Source organism: Doryrhamphus excisus, linkage group LG19 (assembly GCF_037039965.1).
Source record: "Doryrhamphus excisus strain RoL-2023G ecotype Guam linkage group LG19, RoL_Dexc_Guam_v1.1, whole genome shotgun sequence".
In the NCBI taxonomy this organism is placed as follows: domain Eukaryota; kingdom Metazoa; phylum Chordata; class Actinopteri; order Syngnathiformes; family Syngnathidae; genus Doryrhamphus; species Doryrhamphus excisus.
The window spans coordinates 16,824,193-16,846,045 of NC_136375.1; the positions used below are offsets into that span (position 1 = coordinate 16,824,193).

The 21,853-nt window shown below is 37.9% G+C and overlaps 1 protein-coding gene across 1 annotated transcript; it reads left to right on the forward strand.

The window, feature by feature from the left end:
- The first annotated feature begins 1,510 nt into the window (after positions 1-1,510).
- Positions 1,511-21,239, forward strand: slc18a2 (solute carrier family 18 member 2). The gene is made up of 16 exons (XM_078799001.1): positions 1,511-1,578; positions 1,655-1,821; positions 4,100-4,433; positions 9,178-9,236; positions 9,341-9,424; positions 10,010-10,102; positions 10,854-10,943; positions 11,080-11,123; positions 12,288-12,348; positions 12,450-12,545; positions 14,770-14,848; positions 15,990-16,041; positions 16,455-16,518; positions 16,586-16,705; positions 17,644-17,777; positions 19,100-21,239. The coding sequence occupies exons 2-16, from the start codon at positions 1,689-1,691 to the stop codon at positions 19,205-19,207; spliced, it is 1,551 nt and encodes a 516-aa protein (XP_078655127.1). The 5' UTR covers positions 1,511-1,578; positions 1,655-1,688; the 3' UTR covers positions 19,208-21,239.
- Positions 21,240-21,853: the final 614 nt, after the last annotated feature.

The following is a 21,853-nucleotide window of genomic DNA, read 5'->3' on the forward strand; positions in this document are numbered from 1 at the left end:
TTGTCCAGCAGATGTCAGCAGTACAACATTAATATCACACGTATTCAAATTAGACTATAATGCACTCACATTCATACCTATGGACAATTTGGAGTGGCCAATTAAAAAAGCCACGCATGCACGGGGAGAACATGCAAACTCCACACAGAGATGGCCGAGGGTGGGATTGAACTCGGGTTTTCCTAGCTGTGAGCCGTATTACGACATTTTAAGAATATTTACACACATAATGTCAAGTTTTTAAACCCATAATTTCAATATATTACCTCCTAATTATGACTTTTTATGTCACAATTTCAACTTTTTAAATACTATAATTTCAATATATTACCTCGTAATTACGTCATTTTATCTAATAATTTTGATTTTTTAAAATCCTCTATTTTCAATATTATACCATGTAATTTTATGTCACAATTTCAACTATATCTTATCATTTTGACTTTTTGTCGATGTTATCTCATAAATTTCAACTTTTTAAACCCATAATTTCAATTTATTAAACCCATAATTTCAATTTATTACCTCGTAATTACGACATTTTATCTCATAATTTCATTTTTTAACCTCATAATTTCAATATATTACCTCGTAATAACGACATTTTATCTAATAATTTTGATTTTTTAAATCCTCTATTTTCAATACATTACCCCGTAATTCAATCTCATAATTTCAATTATATCTCATAATTTTGACTTTTTGTCTCATAATTATGACTTTTTATCTTGTAGTAATGAATTTGTGTCTCATAATTTTTTCCTTATTTCGTACAATATCTCATCATTTTTACTTTTTCTTTCAGAATTATGACTTTTTATCTCATAATTTCAATTTATGACCTCATAATTATGTATTTTTATCTCATAATTTCAAGTACATCTCATCATTTTGACTTTTTTGTCTATAATTATGGTTTTTTATCTCATAATTTAACTTTTTAATGTCATAATTTCAATTTATGACCTCATAATTATGTCTTTTTATCTCATAATTTCAAGTACATCTCATCATTTTGACTTTTTTGTCTATAATTATGGCTTTTTATCTCATAATTTAACTTTTTAATGTCATAATTTCAATTTATGACCTCATAATGATGTCTCTTTATCTCTTAATTTCAAGTATATCTCATCATTTTGACTTTTTGTCTATAATTATGACTTTTTATCTCATAATTTGAACTTTTTCATGTCATAATTTCAATTTATGACCTCATAATGATGTCTTTTTATCTCATAATTTCAAGTATATCTCATCATTTTGGCTTTGTGTCTATAATTATGACTTTTTATCTTGTAGTTATGACCTTGTGCCTCATAATTTCGATTCATATGTAGTATTTATGAATTTTCATCCCGTAATTTTGACTTTTTAATCTCTTAAATGTGACTTTTTATGTCCTTATTCTGACTTAGCATCGGGACGTGTTTTTCTTTCAGTGGAGGGAAACGGACTTCCTTCCGTGCACGGTGCGCGTGCCTCTCTCTGACGTCATCAGGCAGTAGAAAGACTGCGCGGCTCCCTTCTTCTTCTTCTTCATCTTCTTCTTCTGCTGCTGACCTGTGTGCATCCCGGGTAAGATGCTCATGCCTGCTCTTCTTACTTCTTAGTTTCTTAATACTTACTTACTACTTAATACTTACTGGACCAGGTCGGACCAGGTCAGTCTTTTTTGGACCAGAACCATGGGGAGACTGGACGCCATCCGGCAGTTTCATTTCCTCAGCTGGCTCCGAGAGGAGAGACAATCCAGGAAACTCATTCTCTTCATTGTTTTTGTGGCGCTCTTGTTGGATAACATGCTGCTCACCGTGGTCGGTAGGTGCAAATCTCACATGACTGTTGCCTACTAGTAGTACTGTAGTACTGGCTTTGTAGTAGCGGTATTTGTATTACAATATTATTCGATGCAACAGGTGGCTCACCTCAGAGCGCCCCCCCCCCCCCAAGGGGCACTGCTGGCGCCTTGGATGGGATTCAGATATTCTATTTGTTTACTTGTACATCTACAGTTTACCTTGTCATGTCATTAGTAGTACCAGTTTTGTGTCTTTAAAAGCTAGCAACAGTATTTCAGTTTGGATGTGTATTTTTTATACGCGTATATCGCCAAATCAAATCTTTTAAAAATTCAATGAAATCAAAAATACATTAAAAAAATATAAAATTATACATTTATTTTTAATATAATTTGGTATTTATTATTTTATATAATTTATTATTATTGTATTTATTATTTTTGTTTATTTTACATTTTTATTTTATATTTTTAATATGTTTATTTTTATATTTTTATATTATTTTCAAGCATACAAAAATCTGTTTATGACTTTCCAAATAATATATTTACCATGATTAGAGCCCTCTGGACATGAAATAACACCCCTATAGTCAGCTTTACGGTCATATAACCCAATATAGTGGATCTAATCAGAGAAAATAAGACATTTAAGACAGAAATAAGAGTCGTGCTCATGTGTGTTTCAATTAATCTCAGCTATGATTCATTGATGAATGAGTTATTGAAAAACGCTGATAGGTTAAGAGAGTGATGTTCCAGCCGCGATGTTGCAACTGTCTTGGTGTTTTTTCATGTGCATGTTTAGAAAATGCACAGGCCAATAACAAACAAGCTGCAGCCCCCAAATGGCCCTCGGGCTGCACTTTGGACGTCCCTGCTGTACATAAATTGCTTTGAATTGGTGCGTGGCGGAGGGAGGGTTGGTGGGATGGATGGATAGATGGAGGAATGGATGGAGGGATGGCAGAAGGGAGGGAGGGATGGATGGAGGGATGAATGGATAGAGGAATAAAGGGATAGATGGAGGGAGTGATGGAGGGATGAATGGAGGGATGGATGGATGGTGGCAGGGAGGGAAGGAGGGTTGGTGGGATGAATGGATGATAGATGGAGGGAGGAAGGGATGGATTGAGGGAGGAAGGGATGAATGGAGGGATGGATGGAGGGATGGATGGATGGGGAGGGATGAATGGAGGGATGGATGGAGGAATGATTGGATGAAGGGAGGAAGGGGTGAATGGAGGGATGAATGGAGGAATGGATGGATGAAGGGAGGAAGGGGTGAATGGAGGGATGGACGGAGGAATGGATGGATGAAGGGAGGAAGGGATGAATGGAGGGATGGAAGCGTGGATGGATGGAGGGAGGGATGAATAGGGGATAGATTGAGGGATGGAGGGAGGGATGAATGGAGGGATGGGTGGAGAAATGGATGGATGGATGGGGAGGGATGGATGGAGGAATGGATGGATGAAGGGAGGAATAGATGGAGGAATAGATGGATGGATGGAGGGATGGGGAGGGAGGGATGAATGGAGGGATGGATGGAGGAATGGATGGATGAAGGGAGGAATAGATGGAGGAATAGATGGATGGATGGAGGCAGGGGGTGGATGGAAGGATGGACGGCCATATATAGTACAGTATAGTAGCATAGCATAGCATAGCATAGCATAGCATAGCATAGCATAGCATAGCATAGCATAGCATAGCATAGCATAGCATAGCATAGTCCATATATGAGTGGATTGCAATATATCGTCATCCATTTTTGGCATCGTTATCTCGTATCGCCAAGGGCGTTATGTTTTTTTCCTGCGTTTATCCGTTTGTTTGTGTTCAAAATAACTTGAAAAGTTCTGAATGAATTTGGATGAAACGTTCAGGAGCTGTCGGAAATGGGATACGGAAGAGTCCATTCTGGGGGTGATCAGGATCACCGTCCGGATCCGGGCATTTTTTAAAGGGTTCTTTAACATTGCAGTTTTGGGCACTTGTGCATAGGATAGTAAAAAAAATGGTTAGAGCACTTGGAAAAAAACACTCCAGGACAAGTTTCCCACAAATTCTACAAAATATCAAAGACTGATCCATATAATGGAATCATTCCAGGTATTATGATCCAGAATATTCAGGAATAGGAGGCTTTAGGAACACCGTGTACTCTTGTTTCCGTGTACGTGGGGGCCCCGGAAAACAAGGCAGCATTTTTGGTCATGCGTGTGCAGTATGGCCATCCAGAATCAGTGGTCACGTCAGATTGAATCCCATCAGATTCCCCCCTGTGCCCAACAGTGCCCATCATCCCGAGCTACCTGTACAGCCTGGATGTGTCGGCAGCCGCCATATTGAACACCTCATCACAGCAGGAGACGTCCCCGGCTGCCTTCGATCAGATCGTGTCCTTGTACGACAACACGGTGAAGTCGTCGGGCTACAACGCCACGGCCAGGTCGACAGACGCTCCGACGTTCACCGCCGCCCCCACCGAGCTGCCGGACAACTCCTCCGACTGCCCCCTGTCGGCCGGAACGCTGGTGAACGAGAACGTGAAAGTGGGGCTGCTGTTTGCCTCCAAGGCCACAGTGCAGCTGATGATCAACCCCTTCATTGGACCGCTCACCAACAGGTCAGCTTTCTGCTCTTTGGCTTCCGTGTTCAAGGAGTCCTTGTGTTCATTTCCTCTCGGGAAATATCACCGTTCCTTTTGTGACACATCATGACTGGCTCTCTAAAACCTTCCATCACAACCGAGTGAAACATACGATTGAAACCAATCTCAAACGGAAACATCGTTCAGGAAATGAAGACTAACAATTTGCCATAGCAACAACATTTGCCCAAAATCTGACATTTTCCATAACACAAAAATGTATGAAAACGGGAGAAAAGAGCAAAAGTCGATAATAGTAATAATAGGCTTTTTCACCTGTACCTGAAAATGGGGAATCCTTCATTCATTCATTTTCTACCACTTATCCTCACAAGGTTTGTGGGCGGTGCTGGAGCCTATCCCAGCTGTCTTGGGGCGAGAGGCGGGGTCCACCCTGGACTGGTGGCCAGCCAATCCCAGGGCACATATAGACAAACAACCATTCACACTCACATTCATACCTATGGACAATTTGGAGTGGCTAATTAACCTAGCATGTTTTTGGAATGTGGGAGGAAACCGGAGTACCCGGAGAACCCTGGTCTCCTAGCTGTGAGGTCTGTACGCTAACCACGAGACCGCCGTGCAGCCATATTAAGGAATAATACCCAATGGTTAGTACTTATTGTGACTACAGAGACTTCAGCCTTGTGATTTTTATTCATTCATTCATTCATTTTCTACCACTTATCCTCACGAGGGTTGCGGGGGGTGCTGGAGCCTATCCCAGCTGTCTTCGGGCGAAAGGCAAGGTGTAACTCCCTCGAATGTGCGACGATCGGACAGCAACTAGTTCTTGTGTTTTACTGATGGATTTATTGCAAAACCAACGTGAGAACTAAAAGGGGTTCAAATAGATACAAAATACAATAAATTACTGGTCATATATTATGTCAACAAATTCGTTTTATTATCATTAAACCCTTTTTAACTTTTTAACAATCGTGCAAATAAACTTGCCACATTACACACATTTCCATGAACAAACAGCAATCACATTTGCAACGCACTCATGATTAACATTAGCTGCTACAGCAAATAAAGTAACTAAGAGACTGAAACGAAAATAATACAAAATACATATACTGTACCTTAATTGAATTATAGAGACGATCTTTAACTTTTATCACCGATTAACTTTTGACTTCTAAATAGTGTGGCAAACAAAACAACGGGGCTTCTTTTCTATGGGTGTAACGATTAAACGTGCACGTGCGGAAAAGACGATTGTACAGAGAATTAGTTCCGCCTCATTAACTTACTATATGCACATAGGTAGGAACCAAAAACGAAAATAGGTAGGAACCTAAAACTGACAGCATACACTGACGCTGATGCTAACCACTCGTTCACTGTGCAGCTAGCAATATGATATAATCATTTCAAATAAACGAGCAGTCATACACAGGTTGGTACACTATTCTTGCCAGGTGTTAAACTATGAAAATGTGATTTTTATCATAAAACTCTTTAGTATATTTTAAAAATGATATGCCAAAATCTGTTAGCCAAAGCAAACGCTAATAAAGGTGTCCAAACAGAAGCCTGTTTAATATCCATGTAGTAGCAAAAGTCAGACCGTGTAACTGGAACTAATGCCTACAACTACTAAATTTAATGAATGATAAGTTATTTACATGTCAAAGATTAGATTTGAGGATGTGTAAAAGTCGGTTGCTTTTATGTGGTAATATGATGTCATCTGGATTAGAATGTGTAAATATTTGTCCAGGCCACAGCCTGGTAATGACACATACGAGAAAAGCACAAATAATAAGTGCCAACACATCTTAATATCTACAAAGCAAGCCTTTTTGCAGTTATTTTTTTGCAGTAATTAATTAATCGGCACTAATCTAACTAATGTAACTAATATAGATTAGTTACAGGCGTCCCTCATTTTTAGAAATGAATTAATGAATAATTGATGGCTGTTTGGTGGTAGACTATGGTCTATTATTAGTCATAACATATTAAAATACAAGTGATATGTAGTATTCTGGTCACTAGGGGGCAGTGATGATGCTAAATATAGATGAGGCATTACCTTACATGACATTACATTAACACTGCAGGAAGTCAGCCGTAGCATGTCCACAACAGTGAAAAAAAGCTTCTTCTCCCATTCGGTGTGGAAGTGGTTAGCTTTTGGCTTCTTATGTTTCGAAAAAATAAATTTGAGGCTAACTGATTAGCTCGCTAGCTGCAGTCTCCGTAGCAATGTCGCTGCAATGTGGTGTAAACAGTGAATGACAGGAGTTTAAAAAGTTTTTAAAAATGTATTTATGACAAAATACTTTTGTTTTGTTTCTCAAGAAATACTTTTGTTCTTTCATATTTCAATATTTTCTTCACAATATTGCAACTTTAATATTGAAAAGTTATGACTTTTTTGGAAACATTAATCTCCTAATATTTTGACTAACTTTTGTCTTGTTTCTGAAGATATTATGACCTTAAAATACTTTTGTTCCAATATTTTCTTCATTATATTGCGACTTTAATATTGAAAAGCTATGACTTTTGGGGGGGAAATATTAACATTAATGTCCTAATATTTTGACTAACTTTTGTTCTGTTTCTGAAGATATTATGACCTTAAAAAATGCTTTTGTTCTTTCATATTTCAATATTTTCTTCATAATATTGCAATTTTAATATTGAAAAGCTATTACTTTCTGGGGGAAATATTAATATGAATCTCCTAATATTTCGACTACTCTGGCAAAATACTGCTCCTTTCTTCCATTTTTAAATGTTCCCGTTTATTTGTATATTTAGCATGTGCCGGGAACCATTGAAAATACATCTTTTGGCCGCAAATGGCCCCCGCCCTGCACTTTGAACACACTTGACAGCAAGTCAGTAAGTCTTGAGTCTTCAAGCTGAAGTTTTGAAGACAAGTAAGTCCAAGTCAAGCCAGGACAAGACAGGTCGAGTCAAGTCCAAAGTCATAGGCTTGACATTGACTGTGTAGGCTGTGTAGAGCCCAAAAGGCATACGTCTGCATATGTAGAATACATGTGACAGGTGGTTATTGTATTGAGTTGTAGAAATGATACTATGGATGATGTCCAGTATATGGCGTCATCCCGCTCTGTTTAACAGAGCCGAGTTCCTGATTAGACTCATTTACATGAATTTGTCACGGAGAGCTGCACAGTGGAAAGCTCAAACGACATAAATGCAGAATAATAAGTGTGTCTCTTGGCTACACGGATCTTCATGGTCATATTTTGTGAGTGCACCAACATTAACGGCATGCAAGGTACCAAGGTAGTATTTAGTGTCTCAGCTGTGCACTCGGGTATGACGTAATGGAGACAAAGAAGCGCGTTATTACTGCTGCTTAGTCACCTTCCTTCCTGAGAAAGGACAACGCAAGGCAAGTCAAGCACAGCGACGATGTTCCGTGAATATTAACCATTCGGCTAGTACGGCTTGCTGATGCTTTATAAAGTCCGAAGCCTAACATCGTGAACCAGTAATATCTGATATCTGATATCGGCACCATCGACTGACAAATCCCAAATATCGTGATCGACGATTACTTGTAAGGCTCTGTTAAACAGAGCGGGATGACGCCATATACTGTACATCATCCATAGTATCATTTCTACAACTCAATACAATAACCACCTGTCACATGTATTCTACATATGCAGACGTATGCCTTTTGGGCTCTACACAGCCTACACAGTCAATGTCAAACCTATGACTTTGGACTTGACTCGACCTGTCTTGTCCTGCCTTGACTTGGACTTACTTGTCTTGAAAACTTGAGCTTGAAGACTTAAGACGTACTGACTTGCTCCCAAGTGTGTCCAAAGTGCAGGGCGGGGGCCATTTGCGGCCAAAAGATGTATTTTCAATGGCTCCCGGCACATGCTAAATATACAAATAAACGGGAACATTTTGAAATGGAAGAAAGGAGCAGTATTTTGCCAGAGTAGTCGAAATATTAGGAGATTAATGTTAATATTTCTTCCAAAAAGTCATAGCTTTTCAATATTAAAGTCGCAATATTATGAAGAAAATATTGAAATATGAAAGAACAAAAGTGTTTTTTTAAGGTCATAATGTCTTTAGAAACAAAACAAAAGTTAGTCAAAATATTAGGAAATTAAAGTTAATATTTCTTCCAAAAAGTCATAGCTTTTTAATATTAAAGTCACAATATTATGAAAAAAATATTGAAATATGAAAGAACAAAAATAATTTTTTAAAAGTGCTAATATCTTTAGAAACAAAACAAAAGTTAGTCGAAATATTAGGAGATTAATGTTAATATTTCCCAAAAAAGTAATAACTTTTCAACATTAAAGTCACAATATTATGAAGAAAATATTGAAATATGAAAGAACAAAAGTATTTTTTTAAGATCATAATAGAAACAAAACATTCAGAAACAAAACAAAGAATGAAGATGCAACTTTTTAAAAAAATTGGTGGGGAAGAAAATTAAATTACAAGAAATATTTTGGGCTAAAGTCATAATATTAAGAGAAAAATTAGTCACTAGCATATAGTAGAAAACAAAATAAGATTTAAAATGCAAAAATAGAAAAACTAGCAAAAAAAGTCCAATGTAATTCAACAATTTGCTTTGCTAATTGTATATATAGTATATATATATATATATACCATATATATATATATATACCATATAGATATAGATAATATTGTATTGTTTGTAAAGAATCCATTTGTGTGTCCCCAGGATTGGATACCAGCTTCCCATATTCATTGGCTTCTGCATCATGTTCAGCTCCACAATTAGTACGTTCCTCTTTTGAAGCATATGGTGAAAATGGAGAGGAGGAAAAGTGTGTGCTTCATATCTGACGTGCCCTCGCCTATTTTCTTCTTCTGTTCCTGTCAAGTGTTTGCCTTCTCATCGAGCTACGCGTTGCTCTTTGTGGCCAGATCGTTGCAAGGCGTGGGCTCCTCCTGCTCATCTGTAGCTGGTGAGACCGTATCCCGTTTTTCCACAAGGTTGAAAATACCTTTAAAAAATACCTTTACCAGGGGTGCCCTAACTTTTTCCACTGTGGGGCACAGAGTGAAAAATGATATTTTGTAAAGCAACACATAGATATGATAAGATGTGCGATATATTTCAAGAAAAGCTAACATCACTCTTTGCTCTTTTTCACCTGTTTTTGCTATTGTTTTAAAAAATATATATTTTTCTTTCTGCATAAATAATTTTCATATATTTTCTTCTCATAATATTATGACTTTATTCCCATATTTTGTTTAATTTATTTTTAATTTTAATGTATTTTATTTGATTCATTTCTTGTCTTTCTAATAATAATACTATTATATATTATATTAATATAATAATATTATATTACATATAATATATTAATCATATTATTATTATATTAATATTAATTAATATTAATATAATAAAAATATGCAAACGTCGTTTGAAGAAGCATCGTTTGTATTTACAGGGGTTACTCAATTCATACTTTGTCCACACAGATAAAATAGTAAAATATGAGAATAGAATATGACAATGTAGTATCTGTGTGTATTTTCAGGGATGGGAATGCTTGCAAGTGTGTACACCGATGATGAGGAGAGAGGCCATGCTATAGGGATTGCCCTTGGAGGTCTGGCAATGGGAGTTTTAGGTATGCCGACATCAAACATTTGAAATTTCAGACACCAATTGGGATACTTAGCCGAAGATGTCGTGGACACTTTGTCGGAATATCCCAAAGATGTTTGCTGAGGTCATGGAATTTATCTTTGGATGAACGGATAAGGGCCTGGAACCTTTTTCTACATTATTCATCTCATAACTACTCAATTTTTTAAAAAGAGACATGGTTGTGGACTCCTATAGAGGAGCTACACACAATAACCTGCACACAAAGCTTTCTAGATCTTCCACAATCTGCACCTATTCCAGCTCTAGTTGCTTGGATTTCCAAAACGGTCTGTTTTAATTTAGTCCGCCTACGGACACGCCCACTCTGCTGTGATTGGCCACCCTCAGCTATAACATTAACCTAGCATGTTTTTGCTTGGTGGGAGAAAACCCACACAGGCACGGGGAGAACATGCAAACTCCACACAGAGATGGCCGAGGGTGGAATTGAACCCATGTCTTCCTAGCTGTGATGCCTGCGCGCTAACCACTTGCAGCCCATTTCGGCAGATTAAAACATGAAAAAAAGCTGGGGTTTGAGGCCTCTCGTCAGTCATTCAGTCCCTTTACCTCCTTGGGAGGAGGCGGGGCTGCTAGCGTACACAAATAATGCAGAAGAGCAGTTGGTGTTCTGTCAGAACTTTGTGCTATGAAAATGTTCAGGAGCGAAACAAGGAAGGAGAAGAAGACGTGGCATCCCGTTCACTGATCGTCCAGTTTGTTCTTCACAGTTGGACCCCCATTCGGTAGCGTGATGTACGAGTTCGTTGGGAAGACCGCTCCTTTCCTCATTCTGGCATTTCTGGCTTTGTTTGACGGAGGTACACGAGCATTACAACATTTCACAGAACACAAACAATAACGCCTACTCTAGAAGCTTCATGCGTTTGGAGCTCTGAAGCTGGATTTTATGTAAACAGAATTTTATGACATTTGAAAAAAAATGCTTCCTTCCAGCTCTACAGCTCTTTGCACTTCAGCCCACTAAAGTCGAACCAGAGGTGAGTAATTTCATCTCATTGTTGTGTGGATTTGAAAACATCCAGGTCATCCAGGGTTCTTTGGTTCTAAAATTGAAATTAAATTTTAAATTTTAAATTTTAAATTTTAAATTTTAAATTTTAAATTTTAAATTTTAAATTTTAAATTTTAAATTTTAAATTTTAAATTTTAAATTTTAAATTTTAAATTTTAAATACATAGATTTTTTAATTAAAAATATATATAAAAAAACTTCATAATAATTTAATACATTTTTTAATAATAATTAAAAAAACTATATTATGGAAAGCAGGAAGTGAACAAATGTAAGAGTTGTAGAGTGATTGTAAAAGTACCAGATGGAGGGGTAGGATTTAATAAGCTTTGCTTCTTCCTACTCCTTTTGGACATGTGGAACTGGGAACTGATTATGGGATGCACTCAATTGGAAACTAGTGCATGTTCAAATGAAATTAAACCATTACCATTACCAAATGTTTTGGTTTTATTTGCAGACATTTCTCTATCTCGGAATTGGACAAAATGCATGTATTGAAATTTCATGAACGGTAGCAGAAATTGAGTTTTGTAATGCAGATAATTATAAGCAGCTGGTGGCAAACCTTTCGAAGTCCTACAAAGACTTTAGTAAGGGATGATCACGGGGGATGGGAATCCATTTATGTTTGTTTACAGCTTGTTTTCCAGAAGATATTAATCACTTGATATCTTAAGATATTTCTATATTTCTTTATTTCTTGACGGATAGTGTGAAAATAAGAAATCTATGCAAAATATGTCAATAGTTTTGACATGAAATGTTTTGTTTTGCAGAAATCTCTCTCTCGGAATTGGACAAAATGCACGAAATATTTCATGAACGGTCGCAGAAATGGACTTTTGTAATGCAAATAATTATAAGCAGCTGGTGGCAAACCTCTCAAAGGCAATGGTCAAAAATGTCCCGACATCTCTCCCACCACAAAGACAGATTGAACTGGTGGCCTCTAACGTGTTGCTTCGCCACCAGGCAAACAATGTAATGTTAACGCCCGGCGACACACCGCGCCAAAACATAAACAAACCCAACAATTCGATGAAAGCTGAAACGTCTTCAACAAACAGTTGCCTCCATCGAACCCTTTTGGTGTCCTACAACTAAATACATTTTTGTCTTTTTGTAGAGCCAAAAGGGGACACCGTTGTTGACCCTCATGAAGGATCCGTACATTTTGATTGCATCTGGTAAGAAGCTAAAACCTGGACAGTGTTTTGTTTAGAGTTAATAAGGTTGTAGGAAACATAGAGCAACATGTACCCTTTGACTCATTAATCCTACTTTACAGGCGCCATTTGTTTTGGGAACATGGCCATTGCCATGCTGGAGCCGACGTTGCCGATCTGGATGATGGAGACCATGTGTGCCCAGAAATGGCAGCTAGGTACAGTATTTTGTCTTTTGTTATTTTGTTTATCTGGTAAAACCTGCCCCTTTGGCTTTGCTAAGGAGCTCCAAAAATATCACCTTGTGGGGCCCAGAAGCTGTCCCCGGGGTCACAGCCTAATGAAGCCACCAGGCCGGAGTTTGTTTTTCAGAGAGATGATTATAACGCTGTTGTTTGACGTGTGTCATAATAGCTCGGGCCTGTCCCAGCATGACTTAAATTTAGTGTTGTGGAAAGGGAAAAATATTGACACTTTCACTCATTAACATCATCAAACCTTCCCTGAATGCATTACCGCATAGTATCAGCATCTCACAACAAATTTGATACTGCGTCAAATAAACTATTTGACAATAAACAATAAACAACATACGGTAAACTTGCTAAAATTGTGGGATTTCTATCAATAAATAATGATATCTATTTCTATCGAAAGTATTTATGTATAATGTAAATACAAATGTATTTTAAAACACAAATGACGTTCACTTGGTCATAATTTTAGCTTTAGCTTTTAGCATTTTAGTTTCATCCTGAAATTTCAAGCCAAGGCCCAAATACCACAAAGTTCTTGTCAGTAGAGTATTTTTCTTTTCCGTGTTACTTAAAATAAAATAAAACAAACAACAGTAACAAAATGTAGTTTGCTTGTGTACTCTTTGCTAGTCTACTCGTTCATGACTGTTCATTTAGCAAACACACATTTTGCTAAATGAATAGTCAATTCCCTTGGCTTCCCTCAGGCATCCGAGCGTGCATAAAAGCGGTCACGGCACACGGCCCGTAAGCACATGCTAAAACGGCTTACTTTTGGATCCTTTATGAATTATGACAGGATTAGATTCCTCATTTTTGGGGGTAAATCAGCACGTCGCGCACCCTGTGTCCATTCGCCGTTTCTCGACTGGCCGTACGAGCCCATTCAACCGGTTGGGACCTGGGCTTACTATCGTTTATCGTCTATCGCTTCTTCCCGTCCTCCATTTATTTCCATGTCGAGTTTGCAGTTGGCTCTGTTGGTGATGGAGATCGGGAGCCGCCGACATTTGGAGACACAAAATGTATTAACGGTCGTTAATAAGGAGCGTACCTACATAACGCTAACCGCTACTCAGGCCTTCTTAGTTCTGGATTAGTTACTCAGTAACCACTTATTAGTTAGTTCCTTCGTAACTACTCTAAATCTGTGTGACTCTGTAATTACTTCATCATCAGTCCCTCAGTAACTACTCTAAATGTACAGGCTTTAGTTCCTTACTAACTACTCATTAGTTCCTCAGTAATTGCTCTAAATTGGCAATTAGTTCCTTGTTAGATCATTAGTAACTACTCTAAATGTATGTGCCTTAGTCATAGTCACTCATTAATTCCACAGTAACTACTCCAAGTATATATGTGCCTTGGTCCCTTAGTAACTACCCATTAGTTAGTTCCTTAGTAACTACTCTAAATGTATGTACCTCTGTAATTACTTCCTCATTAATCCCTCAGTAACTACTGTAAATTCACATGCCTTGGCAATTAGTTCCTCACGAGTTCCTCAGTAACTACTCAATGTATGGGCCTTAGTTCCTTAGTATTAAGGAATTTTTTAAAGATGTATAACAATAATATTTAATAATAATTTATAATATTTTTAAAATAATATTCTTTTTTAAAAAATTATTAAAAAAAAAACTTAAACTATATTAGGAAAGCAGGAAGTGAACAAATGTAAGAGTTAGTGATTGTAAAAGTAGCAGATGGAGGGGTAGGATTTAATAAGCTTTGCTTCTTCCTACTCCTTTTGGACATGTGGAACTGGGAACTGATTATGGGATGCACTCAATTGGAATCTGATGCATGTTCAAATGAAATGAAACCATTACCATTACCATTACCATTACCATTACCATTACCATAGTCCGTATGTACGAATGTTCGTACCGGGAATGTGTCTAAGTCAGGTGGCCACTTGGCCCAGTGTGCTGTGCCTGAGCTGCAACACACACAAGCACTTTTGTCCATGTTTGTTGTTTTTTTTTGTATTATTATTATTGCTGTGCTCTTTGAGTCTGCTGTATATGAAGTCTTGGTCAGATAAAGAAAGACGACGAACAGGATATTAGGGTGTCACAAGTCTTCATTAGAGCCAATGGAAGATGCACAGCAGCTCAGTGATGAAACCCCGATACAATCTGTTTATCTTCTACGCCTCCTGGTTGGTCTTTCTGTTGTGTAGGCGTGGCCTTCTTACCGGCATCCATCTCCTACCTCCTTGGAACCTACATCTTTGGAACACTGGCAACCAAGATCGGGAGGTAGGAGAGAAATAGGCCTTATCTATTCTCAGTCCTTCCTTGGCTCCCTCGGGTGACTGCGATATCTGTTTCCGCTTTTCTAAATTAGATTTCGCTGTTTTTAATGTTTGGGAGCCTGGCCGGCGTGATGCGTCAGTGCATCCGTAATGTCTCTGTGAAAAGGTCTCCTCTCGGTACTCCGACTTGGATTTCAATACCTTAGAGTAGTGATTCTCAGACGCTAAATATGTCACATTAGACCGGAGCTTCTTGGTTATTTTCAAGGGAACGACAACATTATTTTGCTACTACAGAAATTGATAACATTGATCCATTTATCTGTACTAAAATGCAACAAAATGGACAGCGTCCAAGCGTAACCAAGAGTCAGTACTACAAATGTGTACATGTTGGTGATGATACTCAACGTACTTAACAAATTGACATTTCACATTTGGCTATACTAGGAATAATCAGAAGAAGAATAATGATGATAGTAATAATAATAGGCTAATTAATAATATTATAATGATTATTGTTACAACACTTTAGCCCCCCTTCTTTAACCCCCTTAAATAATTTTATATATTTTATATTATTTATTTATTTATTTATTTATACAAAACAAATCTGTGACCAATATCATATAATAGGGCAAAAGCAGGCTAATACTAACCTACTACTACTACTACTACTACTACGAGTAGTAGTAATAATCAGAAGAAGAATAATGATGATAGTAATAATAATAATAATATAATAATGATTATTATTACAACATTTTAACCCCCCAAAATAATTGTATATTTTTTTTATTGATTTTTTAATTTTATTATTTATTTACATTTTTTTTTAAACCAAAAAATCTAATATATAATATATTTAGGTTTTTCTTGTTAAAGTTATATATTTAGAAAATGAGCGGACCAATAAAAAAACGTGCCACAAATGGCCTCCGGGCCGCATTTTGGACACCCCTGTCCTGTCCTAACTACCTTAGCTTTTTAATCAGTTTTTAATTCTAATGTTTAATATATGATATATATAATATTTATATATAATATATATATATGTATATAATAATATTTAGGTAATATTTGTCATGAGCAGACAAGGCTGTAACGGCATTCCCTCATCTCGTGTTTGATCTAATCCCAAACAGATGGCTTTCCGCCCTCATCGGAATGGTGTTGGTGGGGGTCTGTGTCATCGGGGTAAGTTTGTTTCCTGTTTGTTTACCATACAGGGGGGGCTTGTGTTACGGCATTTCCTGGTTATGTTCCTGGTTATTCCATAAACCATTAGTTTAAGACAACTAGTGACCTCCAGAAGTACTGGAACAGTACCATTCCACTACGGTACAGTACAGTGGAACAGTACCATTCCACTACGGTACAGTACAGTGGAACAGTACCATTCCACTACGGTACAGTACAGAAATAAAACACCAGTAAAGGTAAAGGAAGTGGAGGGCAGAAGAAACCATTATTTGCATGCCCCAGTGTGAAAGGATCAGGATGTAAGCCCGTCTCTCCCTCCCTTGCAACGCCCCATTCCGGTATGCAAGACCAAGAACCTCCTGTTACTTTTTGCTTGCTTGTTTTGACCCGAATCTTTGATATCGTAGGTTCCATTTGCCAGAAGTATTTATGGTCTCATTCTCCCAACTTTCGGGACTGGTTTTGCTATCGGTAAGCATGCTAACATATTTCAACATGAGCGCCATATTCCCGACTGAATGTGGACTGTTTGTTCCAGGCATGGTGGACTCCTCCATGATGCCGATTATGGGATATTTGGTGGATTTGCGGCATGTGTCGGTTTATGGAAGTGTGTACGCCATTGCTGATGTGGCTTTTTGCATGGGATTTGCTTTGGGTAAGAATCGAGTCACACACCCTGACAAGAGAGGTTAGCATTTTGATACTGGCGGTGGACTGGAATGGAACTACCGTAGATCAATAATGATAATAATATCTTACACCTATTCAGCCTGTTCTCTATTCTTTTATTGTTGTTACAACTTGCCTTCCAAGATGGCGGAATGTCTGTTTTGGTCAAGTAGTTTGGAAAATTAATTACCCGCAAAAAATGCCACTTATACTCCAGTGCGACTTATGTATGTTTTATTCTACCTAATGATGCATTTTTGGCCTTGTGCGACTTATACTCCGGATCGACTTATAGTCCAGAAAGTACAGTACATAAACCTGCAAAAAATGCGACTTATACTCCAGTGCGACTTATGTATGTTTTTTTCTACCTAATGATGCATTTTTGGCCTTGTGCGACTTATACTCCGGAGCGACTTATAGTCCAGAAAATACGGCAAATAAACCCGCAAAAAATGCGATTTATACTCCAGTGCGACTTATGTATGTTTTTTCTACCTAATGATGCATTTTTGGCCTTGTGCGACTTATACTCCGGAGCGACTCATAGTCCAGAAAATACGATAAATAAACCTGCAAAAAATGCGACTTATACTCCAGTGCGACTTATCTGTTTTTTCTACCTAATTATGCATTTTTGGCCTTGTGCGACTTATACTCCGGAGCGACTTATAGTCCAGAAAATACGGTAAATAAACTCGCAAAAAATGCGACTTATGTATGTTTTTTCTACCTAATTATGCATTTTTGGCCTTGTGCGACTTATACTCCGGAGCGACTTATAGTCCAGAAAATACGGTAAATAAACCCGCAAAAAATGCGACTTTTGTATGTTTTTTTCTACCTAAATATGCATGTTTGGCCTGTGGTATTATTATGAATGTGTGGGGATCCACTCCTCTAAAGATTCCTTCTGTGTTGCAGGCCCATCGATCGGAGGATCCATTGCTGAGACCATTGGCTTCCCCTGGTTGATGAGCATCATTGGCATCGTGGACATCATCTTTGCTCCGCTTTGCTTCTTCCTCAGGAACCCGCCCGGACAAGAGGAGAAAATTGTAAGATTTGATTTGTTCTTTAAAACAAAGAAGTCATTTTCCATTCACTTTGTACGCCAACCGTGGTTCCACTGCGTATGAAAGCACCAACTCCATCCATAAAGAGTCGTTAGTCATGAAGATGCCATGCACCTGCTGAAGTTTGCTTCCATGCTTGCATCCTTCACCAAGACCGCCACCTCCATGCATGCCTTCAAACCCCATTGGCTAGTAGCTAGTGGCCCCCTGAATGAGGTGAGAACCCACTCTGTTCCACAGACAGATACAGAGTGAAGCCTCTTGTCATCCAGCCTGTGAAGAGAAGAGCTGGATTTAGAGGATTTAGAACTGGGATCTTAGTAGATCAGGTCCTTGGATGTTCAGCATCGTGTATTTGTTGTCCTCCGTCTCAGGCTGATGTTGTTATCTGCTGCTCAATTCATTTATCACTGCTGCTCCTGCGTGGGCGTTTATCCTGGCCTGTAGCAGGCGTGTAATCACACCGGCTTAGGAACAAGAGGTACGATGCACTTCGCTTCAGCTTTCAGAAGGTCCATTTGTGGACAAAAAGGGGCCACAGATGCTACATGCTAACATTTCAGACTGTGGTGTCCTACATCACAAGCTTTCATTCGGATGCCAAACCTAAACTCATGATGGTCGGGATGCCAGATCTTCACCAGATCTCTGTGTGGAGTTTGCATGTTCTCCCCGTGCATGCGTGGGTTTTCTCCGGGTACTCCGGTTTCCTCCCACATTCCAAAAACATGCTAGGTTAATTAGCCACTCCAAATTGTCCATAGGTATGAATGTGAGTGTGAATGGTTGTTTGTCTATATGTGCCCTGTGTCCAGGGTGTACCCCGCCTCTCGCCCCAAGACAGCTGGGATAGGCTCCAGCAAATGAATGAATGTTGTAATACTACGAGAATCAACAAAACAACAAATAAAGACGTAAACTTGGTTGTGGAAAATGTTTGGTAATGCGAATAGTCCAAATAAAAATAGTCCACATTTTATGGGAATAAAAAAAATAGTTGTGAAATTAAAATGAAAAAATGCAGCAGGAACGGAAAAGTCAAAAGTTGAACAAAGTCACCATTTTATGAGACAGAAAGAAAACAAAATAAAGCAAAGAAAAAAAATATTATGGGAGCAAAGTCATAATATAGCATATAAAAAATTCCTGAAGTATCGCATAAAACAATAAATATGAGCAAACGTGAGGCAAGTCGAGACTAGCAAGACTTCCAGGTATATTTGTGAAGGCCTGGCACCCGGTTCTTGGATGTCTTTTGGAAAATGCAGATCATGTATCCATCCCTTTTGATCCCCGTCTTTCAGGCCATTTTGATGGACTCCAACTGCTCCATGAAGACCAGGTCCTACTCCACGCAGGGGACCTGCAGTCCACGTGAAGGCATGGACCCGGACTACGACGACTACAACTAAGAGCACGGCGGCCAGGCAGGGTAACAAAAGGAGCAAAAGGTTGAGATGATCTATTTTGTTGTATTAAAAATGAAGACGGGGAGAAACGGCAAGAAAACTAAGCAGCCGAGATGTTTCCTTGTGAATGTCCTGCATTGCGTCGTCTCTGTTCGGTGTCCTATTAGCGCTCGTACCCGGGCAAACCAAAGTTGATCTGTGTTTGCGGGCGCGTCGTGTGAGAGAAATGTGCAGCCAACAGCCTTATTTATGAGACGGATGTTTCCAAAACTCTTTGTGGACACTAGAGGGTGCTGACAAACCCTGTCCCTAAAGTCTGGACGCACCATGTACGCTAAATCCGTGACACGCGAAGTTGGGCAAAGTAGCATTCCTTATTTACAAATGGAATATTTTCATAGTTTGAATGCAGAAAAAAAGTGTTTAAAAGCTTCTAAATATGTTTTTGTAAACACCATTAGAGCCCTCTAGACATGAAATAACACCCCTATGATCACAGTTACATATGACATAGTCGTAAATAAAACAGCTCCTTATTGTTTGTTGGACAGCGTACTTCCTGCGGTGGCTATTGTCTCATCAAGATAACATTACCGACACCTAGCGACCAGTGTAGAATACTACATACAACATCTTTGACTGCCTTATATTTCTATTTTTCTTCATTTCGACCAAGAATACGTCACATTTGTTGACGCAAACATCCATCATTTATTCATTCATTTGTTTGGAAAATGTGGGATTCAAACCAAAAACGTGTCATTCCATGACTGGAATGTCGTGACAATTATTTTAAAAAATATATAATATACAATAATAATAAAAAGTTTGGATATACTGTACAATATAGACACTAAGTAATGATTTATCTAATAAAATAATTTGAAATAATTGTTAAATATTACAATGAAATAAAGGCATAAACATATAATATCAACAAATAATATTGTATTTTAAATTCATTTCAATAGTTAAAAAAATCATTATTTATTTGTTTTAATTTGGAAAATGAATACGCAATTTAAGTAATTAATTCAAATAAATAAATCATGAATGAAATTGTTCAGAATTTGAAAAAAATGACAGCAAAGGACAAGAATATTTATGTTTTTAATTATTTAACTTGCTTTTCTCCGCTTTCTTACCCACATTCCAAAAGCTTCAACGGCCAATCCAAATTCTCCATAAGTATATAAAAAAGGAATGTATTTTTTTTTTTTTTAATTTAACTGTATTTTTTAAGTGCTGTATTTATAATAAATTCAGAATTGTCATACAGTATTTTTCCAGACTTTAGGGACCCCATGTATCCTCTTCCATGCATCCATGAAAAGCCTATTTTTCCCTTGGAAGTGCAGGAAGTTTTCTTTGAAAGAATGAAATGCGATGTTATTTTCCATCCCGTTTCCTCAAAGTCGTGGACGACGGTGTCAGTCCGTAGTCGGACCTTGTATGTCGAGACGGTGGCTATAGTGGAACCATACCAATCCAACATGCAGGATGAGGATGAGGATGAGGATGAGGATGTGGATGTGAATGCGTGTGTTGTGCACACGGACGTCAATGCCAACTCCAAAGTGGGAGCGATACCATAAGGTGCCTAATTCTTTCAGATGCTGTTGGCTGATTCCATTATACACTACCTTTCACTCACGTGTGTTAAGAAAAAAATAAGTCCAAGAAACAGATTGTCAGTATTTATGCTATGTAGTTGTCCAATTGTAGAAATGAGAAAATAAAATTGGTTGCTGTCTTGTTAGTGTGTCGATGGAGTACTGAAACAAACCCGAATTCTACCCAAATTGGACTTTTTTTTTTTTTTTTTTTTACTATGACGCTTATTTTGCACTGAACAGGAAGTGACAGCATGCGGGTGGAAGTAGACAGTAGTTACGCTGCTGTTGGGGTTTCATAATAACGATGTTAACACCACTACAACGCATATCAATAGAAACCAGTGGTGCCCAAAGTGCGGTCCAAGGGCCATTTACAGGCCGTGGCCCATTTTTTTACGGCACATTCTGAAAACAAAATACAGTTATTTTATTGGAATAAAGAAAAAATATTAGAAAAATTAATCAATCCTTGACAACACCTTCAGTAGCGGCCATTTTAGACCATTTTGACTGATCTTTCAAGGCACACAGAGTATTGAGTTCTATGGTTATATAAACATGGAACCTACCAACAGAAAAATGAGTCTCCCATCCTTCATCAGAACAAAAAGTTTGTTACTACGTTTTGCCGTTCTTGAGTAATAAGCAATAGAACATAGGTAAGTTTCAGGAAAATATCAGGTCCCCACTAAAAAAGCGAGGGAAGCATTTTTTTTTTTGTGAAAATTTTGTAAATTCTTTTTGTGCTGTCCAGCCATTGGTGCAGATAGTATTACTGATCGGTTATTATCTGTATTATTGAATACGCTGGTGTTATTGTATTATTATATGTTGTATTATTGAATTCTGCACGCTACGCTCCTCCACGCTCTCTCACTTGCTCCTTCCTGTGTGTCATTTTCATGGCTTAAAATTGCCATAACATGTCACGCTTTAGTGGTATTTTTTTGCCCCTTGCACAAAAAACGCAAAATATGTACAATTTTTTTACTATTTAGTTTTTCCACCCATTCTGGCCGTCGGTCATAGCAAC